General features: G+C 55.3%; 1 protein-coding gene across 7 annotated transcripts in view; it reads right to left on the bottom strand.

Annotated features, from left to right (window-relative positions):
• LOC102571860 (phospholipid-transporting ATPase ID) overlaps positions 1 to 17,506 on the bottom strand; it is a 71,574-nt gene that overhangs the window by 4,812 nt on the left and 49,256 nt on the right. For all 7 annotated transcript variants that reach the window (XM_059725370.1, XM_059725372.1, XM_059725365.1 and 4 more), the window contains exons 15-26: positions 16,555 to 16,720; positions 15,554 to 15,742; positions 13,676 to 13,791; positions 11,827 to 11,991; positions 11,359 to 11,470; positions 10,839 to 10,944; positions 10,317 to 10,464; positions 9,398 to 9,581; positions 7,114 to 7,337; positions 4,700 to 4,783; positions 2,619 to 2,864; positions 1,666 to 1,804 (exon numbers count right to left, since the gene is read on the bottom strand). In XM_059725370.1, the coding sequence (XP_059581353.1) occupies positions 1,666 to 1,804; positions 2,619 to 2,864; positions 4,700 to 4,783; positions 7,114 to 7,337; positions 9,398 to 9,581; positions 10,317 to 10,464; positions 10,839 to 10,944; positions 11,359 to 11,470; positions 11,827 to 11,991; positions 13,676 to 13,791; positions 15,554 to 15,742; positions 16,555 to 16,720 (1,879 nt within the window). The remainder of the gene's footprint in view (positions 1 to 1,665; positions 1,805 to 2,618; positions 2,865 to 4,699; positions 4,784 to 7,113; positions 7,338 to 9,397; positions 9,582 to 10,316; positions 10,465 to 10,838; positions 10,945 to 11,358; positions 11,471 to 11,826; positions 11,992 to 13,675; positions 13,792 to 15,553; positions 15,743 to 16,554; positions 16,721 to 17,506) is intronic.

Genomic DNA, 17,506 nt, shown 5'->3' with positions numbered 1-17,506 from the left:
GTTAATTTGTGTGTGTTTGTGTGTATGACTGATTTGGTGACTGGAGGAACCCAGTCCCATTGAGATTGAGTCCTGCAAGATAGCTCCACTGGGGGTGAGGGCTTGCAGAAGGGAGAAATACAGCTCCGTATAGTAACACAAGCAGCACATTGACAGAATCACCAAGACCCTAGAAAGTATCCCTAATAAATGAGCACACCCCAAAGTAATGGGCAAATTTGGTAACACTGTGAGGCTGCCGTCTCCTCCTCTACACCAAAGCACCAGCAGCAGCCCCCTCAGAAAGGAGCTCATGGGAGGACAAGCAGGCGATGGCCGGGAAGCAGCGCAGCTAAGCGGCCTTGGTCAGGGGGCCAAATTCTGCGCTCTGTGGACATTCAAGTGACCAGGTCCACAGGGGCCAGGCCTCAAATGCCTGCATTACAATGGCTTCAAGCGGGTTTGTTTGCAAAGGGGGCTGCAGTGGGTCCAAAGTAGCACCCCTTTTGCAACCAAACCAGCACCAACAGTCAGGAGTGAGTGGGGAAGCAGGCGAGGGCATGGTAAGGGAAGGCAAAGGGCCAAGGGGCCTGGGTTGAACAGCTCATCCTAAAAGGATGGAGTGAGCCATGCTCCATCGGTTCCCGCCGAGCCCTGACATGACTTCGCCAGCAGACCACGGGGCTCCCAGCTGAGTGCCATGACTGCGCAGAGCTTTGGAGCTGGCCGCCTGCTCACGGCCCAGCTCCTCTCCATGCTACTGCTCACATTTTGAACATGTTCAAAATCCCAGCATGCAAAATCACTCTACAGGGTCCAGAGGTGGGTCCAGGAGGTGCAAAGGTACAATCCCCGCCCTGCTTTGACTCCTGCTTCACCCGGTGTTGAAAACCAACTGCCAGGCAGGGGTAGTGGCATTTCTATTCAGGCAGTAGTGAGCTCATTCTTATCTGCCTGATCCCTTCTGAACTCTTCACTCCGTAGGTGTTAACACCCCCCCCTCCTTGCTAATGGTCTTGACAGTCAACTATCAAGCTAACTTTTCTGCTGCAATTCTGCTGTCTGTTGGCTGCTCCTGGTCACGTAGCTCCTATTTCACTGCCCTGAAGATTGTTTTCAACTGTAACTAAAAACATTAACTCAAGGATAGAAATAACTTCCACTGAAGCATTAGATGCACTGTCAAGATGCTCAAGGCGGCTAGATTTTCTTTTATGAATCTGAAAAAGAGATGCCTATTTAATCTAACAACTGCAAGGCTTGCAAAACAACATATTGGGATTACTTTTGCCTAGCGTGTTGTGGTTTGTGTGCGTGCTACAGGATGTAGCCATGTAATGCACACTCCAATAAATCTTATATTTGTTTTTGCTCTGATTTTAAACTGAATAATACAGCCCAAGGCCAGAGGCTTATTGGTAAAGTTTCTAGTTCCCTTTTAATTGATAAAAATATGCATGTGCCTCTGGGCAGTAAGGGAGTATGTGGACAGGAAAGGGAAGGCCTGGCCATGGGTCTGTCCAGGAAGGCGCTGTTCAAAATGAATGCTTGCTGTTGGGTAAAGGCAGGGAGAGCTAAGTGCCCAGGCATGCTATTGCTTGGATGAGGGCATTGCTTCTGCACCCTTGGAGACCCTTCCACCCCGTTAAATCCAACACGGAGCGGGGCACCAGCCCATGGGCTTACCAACAAACGGGAAGGAGGCCGTGAAGATCAGGTACGCGCCGTCACTGTACATGGTGAAGGTGATGGCGAAGTACACAGCGAGGCTGCCCCAAATGAAGAATTGGTTCACAGCTGTCCAGTAGGCAGTGTCCAGCCCGATCTAGTGGGACAAAGCAATGCACTGTGCTCTGAGCAGCCTCATCCATGTCGTACCCTGTCTCATCCAGTCTGGCAGGTCCCGGGGCCTGGGAGGGACCTCAAGAGCCATGTGGTCCAGCCCCCTGCACAGATGCAGGAGGGTGCTCCTAAATCTCCCCACCCAAGACTCGTCCAGACTCCTCCTGGAAACCTTCAGTGAAGGAGATCGCAGCCCTTCCTTGGGCAGCCTGTGCCACTGCCCCCCTGCTCGGACAGGAAGGGAGTTGTCCTGCAGTCTTATCTACACCTATTTTGATGCAATTTTAAGCTGTTGCTCTGCATCCTGCCCTCGGCAGCAAGGGAGAGACCTCAGCTGGCCCCAACTTGAGGCCTCACCTCTGTGCGTGGGCCCCAGCCAAGCTCTGATGAGACCTGGCTGCAAAGAGGAAGGTACGCACACCTTGGAGATCATAGGATCATAGAAAATGAGGGTTGCAAGGAACCTCAGGGGGTCGCATCTACTCCAACCCCTGCTCCAAGCAGGACCAGCCCCAACTACATCATCCCAGACAAGACTTTGTCTACCTGGGTCTTCAAAACTACCAAGGATAGAGATCCCATCACCACTCTGGGTACCTGTTCCAGTGCTTTACTACCCTCTTCATAAGAAATTTCTTCCTAATATCCAACCTCAACTTCCCTTGCTGCAGCTTGAGCCCATTGCTCCTTGTCCTGCCATCTGCCCCCACTGAGACCAGCCCAGCTCCATCCTCTTTGCAGCCTCCCTACAGGGAGCTATGAAATCCCCCCTCAGCATGTCATGGGCACAGCCTCACCTGTACAGAGACCACGATGAGCAGGCAGGTCTGGGCCATGAGGGCGAAGGACTGGTAGTCAGCAACGGCCTTGCCGTCGCTCCGCATGGTGTCATACATGGCGCCGTAGGGGACGAAGAAGAGGATGAGGGAGCTGTAGACCCCGTGCAGCATGCACTTGATGAACTCCACCTTGTTGAAATACAGGTTCTGCTGCCCGGGCGTGTAGAGCTGGGGGAACTGCATGCTCCAGCCGTCGTCCACGTCCTGGGAGCAGATCAGGGGAGAGGGTTAGTGCCCAGACCCACGGACACCGCCGACCAGCCACGTCACATCGGAGGGGTTGAAAACACCCCATGCACAGCGGAGGCCACATTGCAATAATGCACCCACTGCTCCGGCAAACATGGCAGGAAGTCAAAAGCCCAGGCACCAGGCTGGGTTGTGCAGTGTGGAGGCCGGTGCTGCCCAGAACTGAGTGCTGGGAGCCCCGGTGCACACAGCCGGCACGCAGGTTGGCCTGTAACGGAGAGCCACGGACACGTTGCTGGGCAAAGTCAGCAACAAAAGGCATGTCTGAGAAGGGTTAAACCTAGAGGGTCTGGCCTGGGCACCCCCTGGTCACCTCTGGGCCCCCGACAGCCTCAGGGCAGTGGTGGTTTAAGACCTCTCTGGTCTGGCCGTAGCACATGCATTGCTCTGGGAGCCTGAAAGCCCGGGGTCGCAGGCTGAGGGGCTGTCTGGGGTGCAAGCCAAAGAGGAAGAGAGGTAGAAAGGCACCATCAAAGACGGAGGGTGACTTTGGCCACGGGCTTGGCCCGGTGCTGCCTGAGCAGGCAGGGGTCCCCAAGAACAGTGGCCAGGGAGGTGGGGGTCACCTCCTATGAGCATAACTGTGGAAAACTGAGCATTTCCTGAACAGCTCCTGGGGTAATGCATGAGCCAGACAGATGCAGCTGGATGGTGGGGCGTGGGACAGGGCCGGTCACTCTGCAGGACTTGCATCTGACAAAGCCGGTCGTTGCCTCCCGCAGCTCCTGCCCGTCTGAACCAGGCAGCCTCCTGGGGCTGCGTCAAGCGTTACACTTAGCACGGGTCGTATTTAGACCCTAGGCAGCAGCTAAAATGACTTTGAAAGAGGTCTGAACCATTGCATCTAATTCTAGATCACTTCACTGCACTGCAGCCTTGAATCGGCCCCCATGCCTAACACCCAAAAGTCAGCTGAGTTTTGGGGCTTAGCCCTGGCTCCGCACCAGCTGGCTCAGGGGTGAGACCCAAATATGAGCTGATTTTCAGGTCTCAGCCCAGGGACCCCCAGAGCAGGCTGAAGACTCCTAGGCAAATCCTGGGGCCGGGACCCACAAACAGCGACTGTGGGTCCCACCCTGAGACCACAATGGATTATATCATCTCCAGGGAGCAGCCCCACGTTAAGGTGAGGCGTGTTACCTAATACAACTAGATGATCCCAGAAGACATCACTGTACCGCCTTACTAGAGCGCAAGGATTATCCTACTCGAACGAACACCAGATGCTAGCAGTTTAAGTGCAGTTAACGTGTCAAGTGTAACGTGTAACACACCCCTAAGGTGCCATCTTCCCTCCTACCCATAGGACTTCAAGAGGACAACGGACATGGCAGGTTTTCCAGATCTCCTTTGAGTCACCCGTTGCAGGGGTACAATTCTCACCCAACAGGGATGAATAGCACATGCATTATTTCCCATCAACTCCTGTTGGACTTTTGCATGCAGGGCTGATGATGCCAGGGCTCTTGGTGTAATTAGGACAGCATGCGGGTCTCACTGCCTCTCCCACAGTCACAGCATGCACTTAGGTAGTTGCAGGCTCCTCCCCAGAGCTGGCTGCATGCACAGGCACTCACAGCAAGCTCTGGGGAAATGCAGCGTGGCTCCCCCGTCTCCTACCAGCCCGGGGCTCTAATAGCAGCTGGCGTAATCGTGTAATGGAACAACATTGGGGTAAATCACCCCGCGGCAATTGTGTTAGGCACCCGCGGCCTTGGTCGTGGAGCTGGACTGAAGAACTGGGGGCACTGCTATACCAGAGCACTGCAGCTACTCCCAGTAAACCTTACCTGGTCAAAGAGACTCATCCCTAGCACCGGGAGAGAGGTATAGATGAGGTTGTAAAGGGTGATGAACCACTCGTCATACACCGTCTAGAGCGAGAAAAGCAGAGCAGTGGGTTAGCTAAGGGTCACCAACGGGCTGCCGTAATTTCGGGACCATCGCAACTACAACCCCGCTCCGGCATTTCCCTCTGTGAATACAGACCACAAAGCCCAACTGACCAGCGGAAAAAAACCCCAAACCGTGAACCAGCGAAACACCCCACGAGCCCAGTAAAGAGCAACTGGCTGACACCCAGCAGACGGGCAGCTCTGCTTGGAGGCGATCGCAGTCGTGCCAAGGAAATCCCCGCACCCAGAACAGGACCCCTGATGTCACGCGAGGCGGATGCCCCGTGCCCCGGGAGAGTCTGCAGACCGGCTCAGAGTACCGGGGAGGGATTCGTGTCTCCAGCACCACAACGAGGAGTGCACGGGTTTCACATCAGTGAGGGCAAGGCCGTTTGAGCAGCCCAGTCTGGCTCCCAGGGCTTGTTACTGGCCACAGCCAGCTATGCTCCTCTCTCTATAATGCATGTGCACACACACACACAGAGCACGTGCACGAGGGTGGTGATAGGAAGCGGGTTGAGAGTATACCCTCTTATCCCGAGCTCGCTGCTAGAAGCTTCACCACATCTGGCCAGGAGACTTCATGCACCAAGAAAAGCCAAGCTGAGGGTCATTTTTTTTGTTAATCCCCCTGGTTGCTGCCCAGCCCCTGGACGCTGTGTGACCAGCCGAAGCAGCCGCCTCTCCAATCCAGAGCCTCTCTTAGAGATGTTGTGAGAAGAAAGTAGACTATCTGCAAAGTCAATTAACCAGCAGGTTTTGTATTAACAAAGGCATCTACCTTCGTTAATACAAAACCTGCTGGTTAATCAACTTTGGGTCTGCTGGCATATGAGCCTGGCTGGTCATCAAGATGACCTGCAAGTCATAAATTTAATAGTGCTTGGGGATTTTAAGAGCAGCCAGGACTCATGGTAGAGGGTGATATCTTTTTTAAACCAACTAGATTTTTGCAAAAAAAACAAAACAAAAAAACAACCCCCCCCCCCCAAAAAAAAACCTCTTTAATTGCAAGCTTTTGGGCACAAACACCCTTCATCGGGCATCGGAGAAAAGTCTGTAAAAGTTCTCCTGGGTGAAGTACTACACAGGCACCTATACTTATTTCTCTCTCTTTTTTTTTTTTCTATGGGCAGCACATCACACTATTTAAAGTCCAGCTTTCAGCACTTCACACAGCAGCATTCGATTATCTGGAAAAAAATATCCAGAAAGTCTATCCAGACTGATGGCAGCACTAATTCATCTGGATCGATGTTTTCCTGCGCGTAAAGTTGAGCTAAACCCTGTGTTAGCAGCAGAACGGAGTCACAGCCACTGGATGGCAGGAGCGATCCATCACAGGGGAGAGCCTGGGCATGCTGGATCCCACACGCCAGCATGCGTGCGCACAGCGTGTTGGAAGCAGTGCAAGCATGCCCTCCAATGCACCCTCAAATTGCACAAGCACGGGGCAGTTTTATGTGCAACCTTGGAAGATGAGGTGGGAATTTCACCAGGCTCTGAACAGGCTGGTAACACTTCATTGCTTCTGGCAATGGAAGAAAACGGATGCACACAAACATCAGCAGGAGAAATTCATTAGCAAAGGCAGGACTTCCTCACCAGAAACACTTCCTAATGCAGACAGGTGAGCAGCACCTGCCCTGGTCTCGTGGCTGCATTTGGTGCAACTAGAAATCACAGTTTCCTTCGGTACCTGCCTGCTTTTAGCAGGGTGAGGGGTTTGGGACCTTGTCTGGGGGCAGCTTGTTCTATTACCCATTGCTTTAATGCTTTTAACTGTCTCATCATTTCTCAGGTTTTTATTGTAAGCTGCCCCAAACCTCTTCTAGAGAGAGTGGTGTGCAAGACATCCACAGACAAACCATCCGGTCCTTAACGCATCTGAGCGCCAGTGAGTTCGCCATCAGTGCAATACAGAGGATCACAGAGCCGCGGGGCTGGAAGGGACCTGCGGAGGTCACAGCTACACCAGCCCCTGCCTGAGGCAGGATCAGCCCTGTCCAAACCACCCCAAACAAGCTCACTGTCCAACTTCTGAGCAACACGACACAGTCACCCCTGACGGCCACAGGCATCACCCCCGACCCTGCTGCAGGTAAAGCAGGGGGGCCGCGGCCGCCAACATCCTGCTGCTGCAAAGGGGGCTAATATGCACTCAAGAGACCCCAGGCAGAGGAAGGCAAACCTCCCCAGTCTGGACCAGTCTGACCAGGCAGGATTGGTCTGACCCTAAGCAGAAAGGCAACAAAAAAAGATGCTCCCCATGGTCTGTTAGAGCCGGGGAAGGGAGCTGGCTGACCTACCTGTGCAGAGAAGCCGGAGAAGAAGCCATACCAGAAGTGGACGAGCGTGAAGGCGAAGTTCTTGTAGAAGAAGTACCGGAGGAACTTGCACATGCGGATGTAGGACCACCGGCCGTGGACCAAGAGCAGGCGCTGCAGGTAGCGGAACTGCGCAAAGGAAAAGTCGCTGGAGAGCACAGCTTGCATCCCCTCCTGGCCGCTGATCCCCACCCCGATGTGGGCGGCTGCAACGAGAGGACGACCCGCACCGTTACCAGGAGAGCTCTGTTAGCGCTGGTGCTTCTCGAGCAGGTCTGCCCGGGGCTGGGCCCGGCCACCCGCCTCCAAAGCATTCGCGGGTCGCTGCTGGAGCCGGGCCGATTCCAGCATTGCTATAACACAGCAGCGAGGACAGAGCACCACTGTCTAAACTCACCCCATTCACATCTGCAGGGGCGGATCCCCTGCTCTACCCAAACTTTCATTCCTGCTCTACCCAAACTTTAAAACCAACTGCCTGGCAGTGGCAGTGGTAGTGGCATCTCTATTCAGGCAGTGCTGAGGGAGTTGATTGACTTCAGGGCTCCTGGTGGTCTCCATGATTCCTGGTAATCTCTCCCCTCCACAGGTGTTAATAATGCCCCTCTCTCCTTTTTCATGGTCTTGATGTTGCACTATTCAAACTACCCTTTCCTCTGCAGGGCTGCTATCTGTTAGCCATTCCTGGCCACGTCTCATCTCTATTTCATAACCCTGCAGACTGGTTTTAGCTCTAGCTAAAATCCTTCGCTCAGGTGTGGCCTTATTAACTCAGGTGTAGAAAAGACAGACAGGGACATACAGGCAACCCTGTCAAGATGCTCAAAAAGGCTAGGTTTTGTTTTATGAACCTCAGTAAGAGATTTACATTTAACTATAACAGCTCCAAGATTAATGAAACAACGCCCTTTAACTACTTTTTGCCTAGTTTGTTCTTTTTAAAAACTTTACATATAACTCCAGCAAATGAGTGCGCTTTCCACCACTTATATTTGGGGTTTTTTGGTTTGGGTTTTCAACTGAATAATATAGTTTGCCTGCCTACCATATTAACTAAAGCTTCTAGTTTCTCTTCAGCTGGCAAGCAATGTGCATTGTGATCTATCTGATGATGCACCCCATCTGCCACCCCCCGTTTCAAAAGCCTGCATCCATCCATGTTGACAACAAACACTGTCCTTGATAGTTGATGGTTTCTAGCAGCAAACCAGCTTCACTGCCCTGGCTGGAGAAGTCCCTTGGACTTTTATTTAAATGCGATGTGTGTTCGCGTCCTCCCGTCCTGAAGCCCCACGTCCACGCAGAGCTGTTCAGACCCCGTGCTACAAGCCAGCCCGGCAGTCGCTGCATGTTCCTTCAGCCTCCGCAGTTCAATCCCGTCATTAAACAATCATGTCCCTTTGAAGAGCACTGTTGCCTTTATTAAATGTGGATGCAAGTTGAATGCGACAGCTAATTGCACAAGTTTAGCTAATGAGAACACTCCCGTTGGCTGGCTGGATGCAGGGTCTTCTGTGGGATAACGAGTTGATAATATCCCCGAATCCCAATCCACCCATGGTGGCGGGGTTTGCTTCTAATTATCACATACACTTTCCCTTATTCGTTCTTGACTGGCGGCTCGAGTTCTCTCCCGCAAAGCTCCCTACTTAGCCTTTTCTTTCTTAATTAAAAGACCCCAGTTAATCAATTTCTTTGCAAATCGTCATAAGGGAGATTAGCAGGACGCCCCTCTGAATTATCTTAATTGAATTAAACCTAGTTATGGGAGCTCTTCGTAGAGCTATGGAAGTAGCGAGGCGTCCTATAAAGAACAACCGCCCTGGGACCAGCAAGCAGCAGTTTGCAGCGTGGAAGGAAGTGGTGGAGAGCATCCCGGGGGCACTGAAACGTTCGCACGGGACCACACAGACTATTTACAGACATAAAAGCTGCTCATTATCCCCCTCCTCACTAGGCTCGTCCACCCCCAGGATGTATTATCCTCCACTGCTTGCATTGCAGGACTGCACAGAGGCCCCAGCCAGCACCATGGCCCCCGCGGCTGTCTGGACACGTGGACAGACGTGACCGTGGCCTCAAGGAGCTTGCCATCCAACCCCCCAAGAATATCCCCAAGAAATGCTGCTTTCAGAAGCTGGCAACATAGGCATCTCGACCTCCCCATGCAGACCCCACTCCACTCAGCACGGGTGCAAGCCCCTATTGAATGCACAGCGGCTCCGTGCCCCTGGCCAGGCACGGGTGCTGCATGCCGCTCACTTACTCTTGATCATGCTGACGTCGTTGGCTCCGTCGCCGATGGCCAGCGTCACGGCCTTCTTGTACTTCTTCACCAGCTCCACCACCTGCGCCTTCTGCAGCGGTGTCACCCGACAGCAGATCACCACCTTGCACATGCAAGCCGTCCGCACCAGCTCCTGCTCCAGGTTCCCTTCCAGCGCATAGGCCTGCATGGGGAAGGAGAGAGACAGCACGCTCTCAAGAAGGTGCCTGGCCAGCTCCCGGCACGGGACAGGGCCGAGCAGCGCAAGTCCAGCGCAGCGCAAGCCAGTCGCGGTGCCCGGAGGATCTAAGTCGGTGGCTCTCAACCTTTAAATCGACTCGAGGCACCCTTGTTGGACTCAGGAATGCCTCTGAAGTGCCAGCTCTGAGCTTTCACTTGTTTCTTGACTACAGGAAAATACTTGCAATGAAAATTTTGCAAGGAAAATACTTCTGTGGCAAAGAATTCGGCGAGGCCATGGCAGGAAGCAAAATCACAAGGCTCCTGCTCAAGGCAGGAGCACCCCTGACTAAACTATTCCAGCCAAGTGTCTTTCCAACCTGCTCCTGAAAACTTCCAGAGAAGGACTATTTCGATGGAGATCCCACAACTTCTGCAATGTTGGACCACCCATCCTCGACGTGGGCAAGGGGACTAAACCTGCCCCCCTGGGAAGCGACGTCGGTCACCAGGGCAAACACTGCTGGTGCTAAAAGCCCTTTGCTTTTTGCTTTTTCTGGCTACCGGAGAACGGGACGGCTCCGTGCAATCGGCTGCATCTCCTGCCTGCGTCCCTCCCTAGCCAAGCTCAAGCATTCGTCTGGAAGTAGCTGTCGCGCACACTACAGGGCCAATTTGCAGCCATGCTCCCATTTCCCCACGTGCCCAGCTCCTAACGGCAATGCTTCACCATCCTCACCAGGCTGTGGCCATTGATGATGAGGCCGTACACCCCGTTGGCTTGCTCCTCAGGCAGGATGCACGACTTCTTGGTTTTCTTTTCAAACTGGACATTCGCTTCGTCGCTCTCCGAGAAGGACTCAGGCTTCATCTTCTTCCGGGCGTCCCTAAAGGCAGCGAGCACGGACACAGAAAGGCCCTTGGCTTTTACAAATCCCAGCTACAGCAAAAGGAAAACGCGGAGGCTTGGGCTGGTGAGCGGGATGTGCCTGACCCGAGGAGGTACCAGAATAACTCGCCCTCCACAGCTGGGGCCCTTTCACAGCTGGATCAGATCAGACCCTGCAGAAGCCCCCCTAAAATCCCCCCAAGGGCCCATCACATCCAGAGGATGCTGTAGCGAGACCCAGCCCCGACTTCACGGTTACACCAGCAAGCTGCGCCAGGGGAAGGGAAACGAGGGAAGACCAGGCGAGAGCAGCCTCAGCTGCCACCCCGAAGCCGAAGCCCCGCGCCAGCTGGCAGAGCTCGTGCCACCTACCTGAGCTCGGTGAGGACATCGCTGGAGGTGCTGCCCTCGATGATGAAGATGTCGGCCATGTCGTCGTACAGCAGGTTGCAGGAGTAGCCGATGTTCACCGCCGTCTCTGGGAACACAAGGACCCCAGGGATGCACCAGCAGGAAGGAACCAGCTCCCTGATGGCCCCAAATGCACCCCATTTACGTGGTGGGGGGCAAGGATATGCAGACCCCTTGGTGCAGACAGAGTGGGGTCTCGGCACAACAGACTCAGCACGGTACAGTCCCCGCAGCCAACGTGCCGGGGCTGTCAGAGGAGACCGTCAAGGCAAGACCCCGTCTGCCACGCGCGGACGAGGGAGAGAGGCGCGTGGTCTGGAAGCAGTGAGGCTTCCTGCCCTGCTGCCCAAGGACGACTCTCCTCCCCGCCTGCCCGGCCCCACTGTCTGGAAGGAAATACCAGCACGGCGGGGTCTGGGATGGAGGCAGAACCAGGACACGAGCGAGAAGTGGGGGACACCGGGTGCCACGGCCCTGTTACCTTGCTTGTCTCCGGTCAGCACCCAGAGTTTAATGTGGGCCTTGCTGAGGGTCTCGATGGTCTGCGGGACCCCATCCTGCAGCTTGTCCTCGATGGCCGTGGCGCCCAGCAGCTGAGCAGGGAGCGGGAGAGAAAGGATGAGCCTTCCCGCATGGCCGGGCAGTCGCTGCAGCGGTGCAGGGCTCCCACCTGCCCTCTCCTCTCCACCAGCAACTCCAACAAATGCACCAAAAGCAGCCAGCAGGCTGGTCATCCCGGGCTACGGCCCACCCCGACAGCTCCCTGGCTCGCTCAACCCCCCTGGGTACATCCCTCCATATGCTGCCACCCCTACATCCCTTATGGCCTGGCGGGATTTGCAAGGAGTGCCCAGCTGCTCAGACACCCGTGCAAGTTGCAATAAAACAGTCCCGGTGCCCAAACACGCCAGCTCCCCAGGGCAGAGCCCAGGCCACACGCAAGACCAACCATTAAGTCTTTCTCGATCTCCTCGTACAACTTGGACAGCTTCTCTTCCCGCCCTTCCAGGACTGTGCTCGCTTGGTGGTGCCGCTTGATCCAGTCCTCAAAGTATTTTTCCTCCAAGTTTTTGAAGGCCACGACCAGCGTCCGCAAGCCTTCCCCAGCAAATTCCTGCAAGGCGCCAGAGGGACGGGAGACATCAGAGCAAAGCCCAGTTTCCTACTTGGTTTTTACAGAGTGGCTTTCTACACGCCCTCCTGTGTTTGCCAACAGCTGCCAAGGCTTTTGCAGGGAATGAGTGAAGAGCTGCACCTGACCCAGATCACAGCTTGTTTCCCTGCTTTGCTGCCAGCCTACCGTTTACACGTGGCCACATCCCAACAGGCTCTCCCAAATCTGACTGCAGCAATTTTCCATTGGCAAGGCACCTGTGTTACCATGCAGGCAGGGGAGCCACCCTCAAGGTTTTCAGACTGGCACGTGCAAAGTAAGACCAGCCACATGTGCAAAGTAATGATCACACCCTAAAAATGGCTGTCCAGCTACAAAAAGGGCCAACCAGCTATGAAGCGAGTGTCTGAAAATGTTTAACAACTCTAGAGCTGAGTTTCTACCCACCCAGCTTTCATTTGATCATGTAGCAGAGCCCCAGGGTGAGTGATTGCCATGAATACAGGGGAGAAGAGGGGTCACGAATGCACGGGAGGAGAGGGGTGACCGGGAGTGCAGGGGGTAGCGGGGACATATTGCAACGGTGATGGACGTGTGATCATCCAGTCAAACACAGCAGTGGGATGGGGTGTCTTGCATGTCCGCCGCGGCAGTCACCCTCCATGCACGCTCAATGCCAGCAGCTGCATGTTTGGCACATCCACCACCGTGGAAATATAGACCCCAACACCAGCAGGAAGCATGCCTTTTTCCCCCGCTCTGCAAGAGCAAGGACTGGTCTGTCCACCATCACCCTCCTCGTGGGTCCCCCAGTGTGGGAACAGCTTAAGGGCAGCTGCCCCAGGCAGATGCTGTATCCTCAGCCCATGCCCCATCTGCTACAGCTGCCCCATGCCACCTGCTTTCGGGATCATGTAATGTGCCCATGTAACCCCTTTCTGCTGCCAGGGGCTGTGCGCCCCACCGAGCCTGCTGAAGCTCTGGGGCTCCGTGCCAGCCACAATTCAGACGACCCACGCATCCGAATACATGTCCCGCTGCCCTGTTGTGCTGCAATCTGGGCAGGCTGGTCCTCAGCCTCGGCACTGTGGCTTACGGGCTCTCCAGCGTGCTCTTAAAAGATGCAACCTGAACTGAGCCCTGGTTAACGGTTCGGGCTGGAGAGCCCGTCACCCTGCCCTGAGAGAAACCAGGAGCCTGGAGCTAAGACGCTCTGCACCGCCCTGCCAACATGCTGCAGCTTTTCCAGACAGAGGAAAGGGAAGCTGGTTTATTGCCTGGTGCCGCCTCCACCCTCGTCTCTGCAGGACCCACCCTGAAGGGCGACGGTCAGGCCCCGCGGTCCATCTCACGCAGCCCCCCACACCACTCAGATCTCAGGCTGCCCCTGGCCTGGGCTATATCTGGAAAGGCTGACAGCCTCGCTACCCATCATCTGCGGTCTGAGCTCTCCAGACGCTGCTGCGTGAGCGCCCAGACGCACGCGATGTTTATTCAGCTGCTTCCCGAGTGTGTGCAGACCAGCCTGCCCTTAAGGAGGACCGAGGGGCTCCTTCCAGGCTGCTTGAGAGCTCGGTCGGCCTCGCTGCTAACCCACTCCCAGCCACGAGAGTCTCGAAGAGAGGGGATGCCCGGCCGGCCGGCCCGCCAGCTGCCGAGGGGTCCCCTCGCACGCAGCACTCACGTTCAGGTGCTCCGTGGTCTCCTCCTTGAGGTCCCCGCAGGAAGGATGCAGCAGCTCGTACAGGATCGTGTCAGCCCCTTTGCAGTACAAGGTCAAGTTGCCTTCTGGGCTCCGCACTAAAAGCAATGGGGAGAAAGATTGAGAAACCCCAGACCCTGGCACGCGGGATCAGCGGTACTCGCCTTATAGCCCAGGGGCATTGCATCTCTGCCGTGGGTGCTCAGCCTGTCAGGGGCCAAGGGACACATCTAGTTTGCACAGGATGGAGAATGGGGCAGCTGCTCTCCTCTCTAGAGGTGCCCGGCAGACCGCAGGCCCCAGCCCGCACCGGCTCCTCTTGACCGGAGCAGATGCCCTGTCAGACCCTGCAGGCAACATACAGAGGAAAGGGCGTCTACAGCCGGACGCCAGGCCAGCCTGCCCTCCAGGCCCTGGTTGTGCAGGCAGCCAGTTCACCATGCTACCAAAGTCTGTGCCCACAGTAAGCCCTGGTGCATCTGCACCCCTCTGCCCCGGGACTGCTCCCTCCCTGACGCTGCTCGAGTCTCTTCTCCTCCTGCTCCCAGATTCATTGCTCAGGTTTTTTGCAGCTGAATGCAAAGAACAAGCTCCCCATGTTGGGGAGTCCTTGCACCTTCCCCCTCAGGGCTGGGGGTCCCCACTTCCCTCGTCTCTGCTAAGCTGATCCCAAGGACAGGCTCAGTCCGGATGTCGGTGACTAGCACATGAGAGCGGGGTACAGGCCCATGACCCCCACCGCTGGTGCAATGCCCCCAGGTACACGTCACGGTCCCAGAGTTCACCTCTTCCCTGTTGGACTGGCCAAGCAGCCATTTGATCCCCTTTCTTCTCTACATGTTGGGGGATTTGAAGCCTCCCCCAGAGGTGCTGGATGCATCCTAGGCTGGGGATGGGGCTGTGCCAATGCTCCTACGGGGACCAACCCCGCAGGGTCCTGGCTGGAGGGTCTCGCCCCTGCGCTCGGGGTCAGGCCAATGCTGCATTGGGGCAGGAGGGGATTTTCCCCCTGGTCACATTGGTACGTACTGGGGGAGGTTGCCTTCCTCTTTAGTGGGTGCACGGCCTCTGCATGGGATCTCTTGAGCCTCTATTAACCTTTTACAGAAGCAGGATGTTGGTGGCTGTGCCCTCCTGCTTTCCCGGGGCAGGGGCAGGTCTGATGCCTGGGGCTGTGTCAGGACAGACTCTGTAGGTTTGCCCAGAGGCTGGGCAACGGGTTCGTCCGGGCTGGTTTGCACAAAATTGATCCTGCCTCATGCAGGGCTTGGACGAGTTGTGACCCCGCAGGTCCCTTCCAACCCTACTTTGCTATGATCTCAAAGTAATGGTGGAGGGTGGGGGGCGGGATACAAAACAGTTTGAAATCTGAAATGTGTAAAGCCCCAAGATGCAGAAGTCTGTGGGCAGAATCAGGAATTTGCCCGACTGCAGGACGGGCGCTGGGTATCTGCATCCACCCCACCCATTAGCACATGTACCTATGTCTTCTCCACTGTGTAGCTGCTAGTGGTCATTTGCCTGGTTGCTCAGATCCCAACAACCAGGGCACAAGGCAGAGAAGTTTACCTCTGCCTCTTCGGACAAAATAAATGAAAAGACCGCTGTAACTCTGAGCATAAGGGCTGCTTTGCTGCGAGGAAGGTGAGATGCATTGCCTCCACCCCTCTGCAATGAAGACCTGCATCACAGAGGGCCAGCCCCTGAGACATCCCTTTTCTTGCCCACATTAGGGTTTGTGTAGTGCCTGCCCTGTGGCATCTACCTGCCCCGACTCTCCCGAGTGCCCCTTCCTAGAAAACCCACGAGGGCAAGGACTCGCCACCCAGAAAGCAGACAGACGCAACCAGGGGCACGTACCAATGACCGACATCCGTTTGCGCACATTGTTGAAGTCCAGAATCGCCAGGAGCTGGTAGGTCTTGGTCTCCCCCATCTCCACCACTGTAATGGTCTCCGGCGTGCGGGCGCGAAAGACGAAACCGAAGTTCCTGGCGGCGGTGACGAGGGCTCCCTCGTCGGGGGACTGGGCCTGGTACACCAACTGACCTGCCGGGCCAAGGGGAAACAGCACTGTCAGGAGGGCGCGGACTTGCTCCTGACACCAAGGGAGTTCAAGCTCTCAGGCTCCTGCTCATCCATCCCTGCGCTGTGCCCTATTGCTAGGGTAGCACTAACGAGCATCTTCCTCCACCTCTCTGTGCCCCCCACTCACCCAGGCATGCTAGGATGGGGAAGCTGTTAAACCCCAGAGGCCCTTCTTCGAGGTTGTTTCCTAGCCTCTGCTCCGGGGTTATATCTCCTTTCTTGAAGGACTGCTCCCCAACCCAATGGTGCTCCCCACCAGGGTTGTGTCCTGTCCTCAGTTTTAGTTGCCCGCTGCCAGCCACTCTCCTTTCATTGATCTTCTTCGTTGGGCCAATCTAGCTACCATGTGCTTTGCTGAGGAAGAAGGGGCGGGAGAGCCCCTTCACTGGAAGCTGAGGAAGATAGGCACAGCCCCCACCTGGAGCACTGGTTCAGTACGATTAACGAGCCGCTGTCTAACGAGCTGCAGCCTGCATTGCTCCTGTGTGAAGGAGGGAAGCAGGGCAGAACTTCATTCCCAGCACTGCTACTATCTCACTGCTCACGTGGTCTCTGTGTCACATGTACAAGCGCTCTGTGTCACGTGTACAAGCGCCCTGTAGCTGCGAGTGCAGCAGCGTCCAGCTTTTGCACAAGGAGCCGCAGGGAGTGCAAGGCTCTTGTGCTCTATCCTTTACCAGCATGCAAGTCCTTTGCACATTATAAGGACCCACTGCAGTCTTCAAGCTACAAGGACCATGGCTGCTCAGCTCGGTGCTTTCCGGGAGCCTCACCTTCCACCTTCTCCTCCGGCATCACTGTGTGGCACAGCGAGAGCAAGCGGAAAAAACTGTGCGTCGGGGCATCATTTAGCTTCACGGCTTCCACCAGGCTGTGGTCGTGGAACGCAAACTTGGGGTCGGCCAGCGGGTTGTAGGAGAAATCCACCTTCTCCGTCTCCTGTAGAGGGAAGGATCCCCGTCACCGCTGCAACGTGTCACCCGTACCCCCTTCACTCCCAGTAACTCCTCTCCTCCCATGTATTTGTGGCAATCACTCATCCTGGGGCCCTGCTACACGGTCAAATGAAAGCCGAATGGACACCAGCTCTAGAGTTATTACATATTTTCAGGCACTCACTTTATAGCTGGTTGTCTCTTTTTGTAGCTGGACAGCCATTTTCATGGCATGATCATTACTTTGCACATGTGGCTGGTCTTCCTTTGCATGTGCCAGTGCCAATTAAATTGCCAGTTAATTGTGTGATCATTATTTTGCACCTGTGGCTGATCTAAATTTATTCTGTAATTCACTAGTTAATTGTGTAATGCATGTCACACGTAGCAGAGGCCTAAGGTGCTTCTCCCCACCCTACCACGCTCCTGGGAGTTGCTCTTGTAGGACACCGGCTATAGGAGCTAAACAGTGCGTGAAGAACCGCTGTGGGGTGTGTTCCTGCTCCGAGGCAGCATGCTATTGATCCCAGTAGCTGCAGCCAGGAGCAGACGGTGGAGGCCTCATTGAGCAGGGAAATGCTGTGCTGCCTTCCCAGAGCAGGGAGCAAACCAGCCTGGAGAACAGGCTGATTGCAAAAGGTAAAACTGCAGCACCAAGCCCCTAGCCCATCTCCGTTTCTACACAAAAGGTGCCCAGCCCAGAGCAGGGCCCAGCAGAGCAACAGCCAGCACGTGGGTCCCAAATGTGACATCGTACTAGGGGAATGCACCGCAGGAGCCTGCCCAGGCC

The sequence above is a fragment of the Alligator mississippiensis genome, chromosome 3, assembly GCF_030867095.1.
Source record: "Alligator mississippiensis isolate rAllMis1 chromosome 3, rAllMis1, whole genome shotgun sequence".
NCBI lineage: Eukaryota > Metazoa > Chordata > Crocodylia > Alligatoridae > Alligator > Alligator mississippiensis.
The sequence above is the reverse complement of the archived record's forward strand: the minus strand, read 5'-3'. Positions and strand labels throughout refer to the sequence as shown.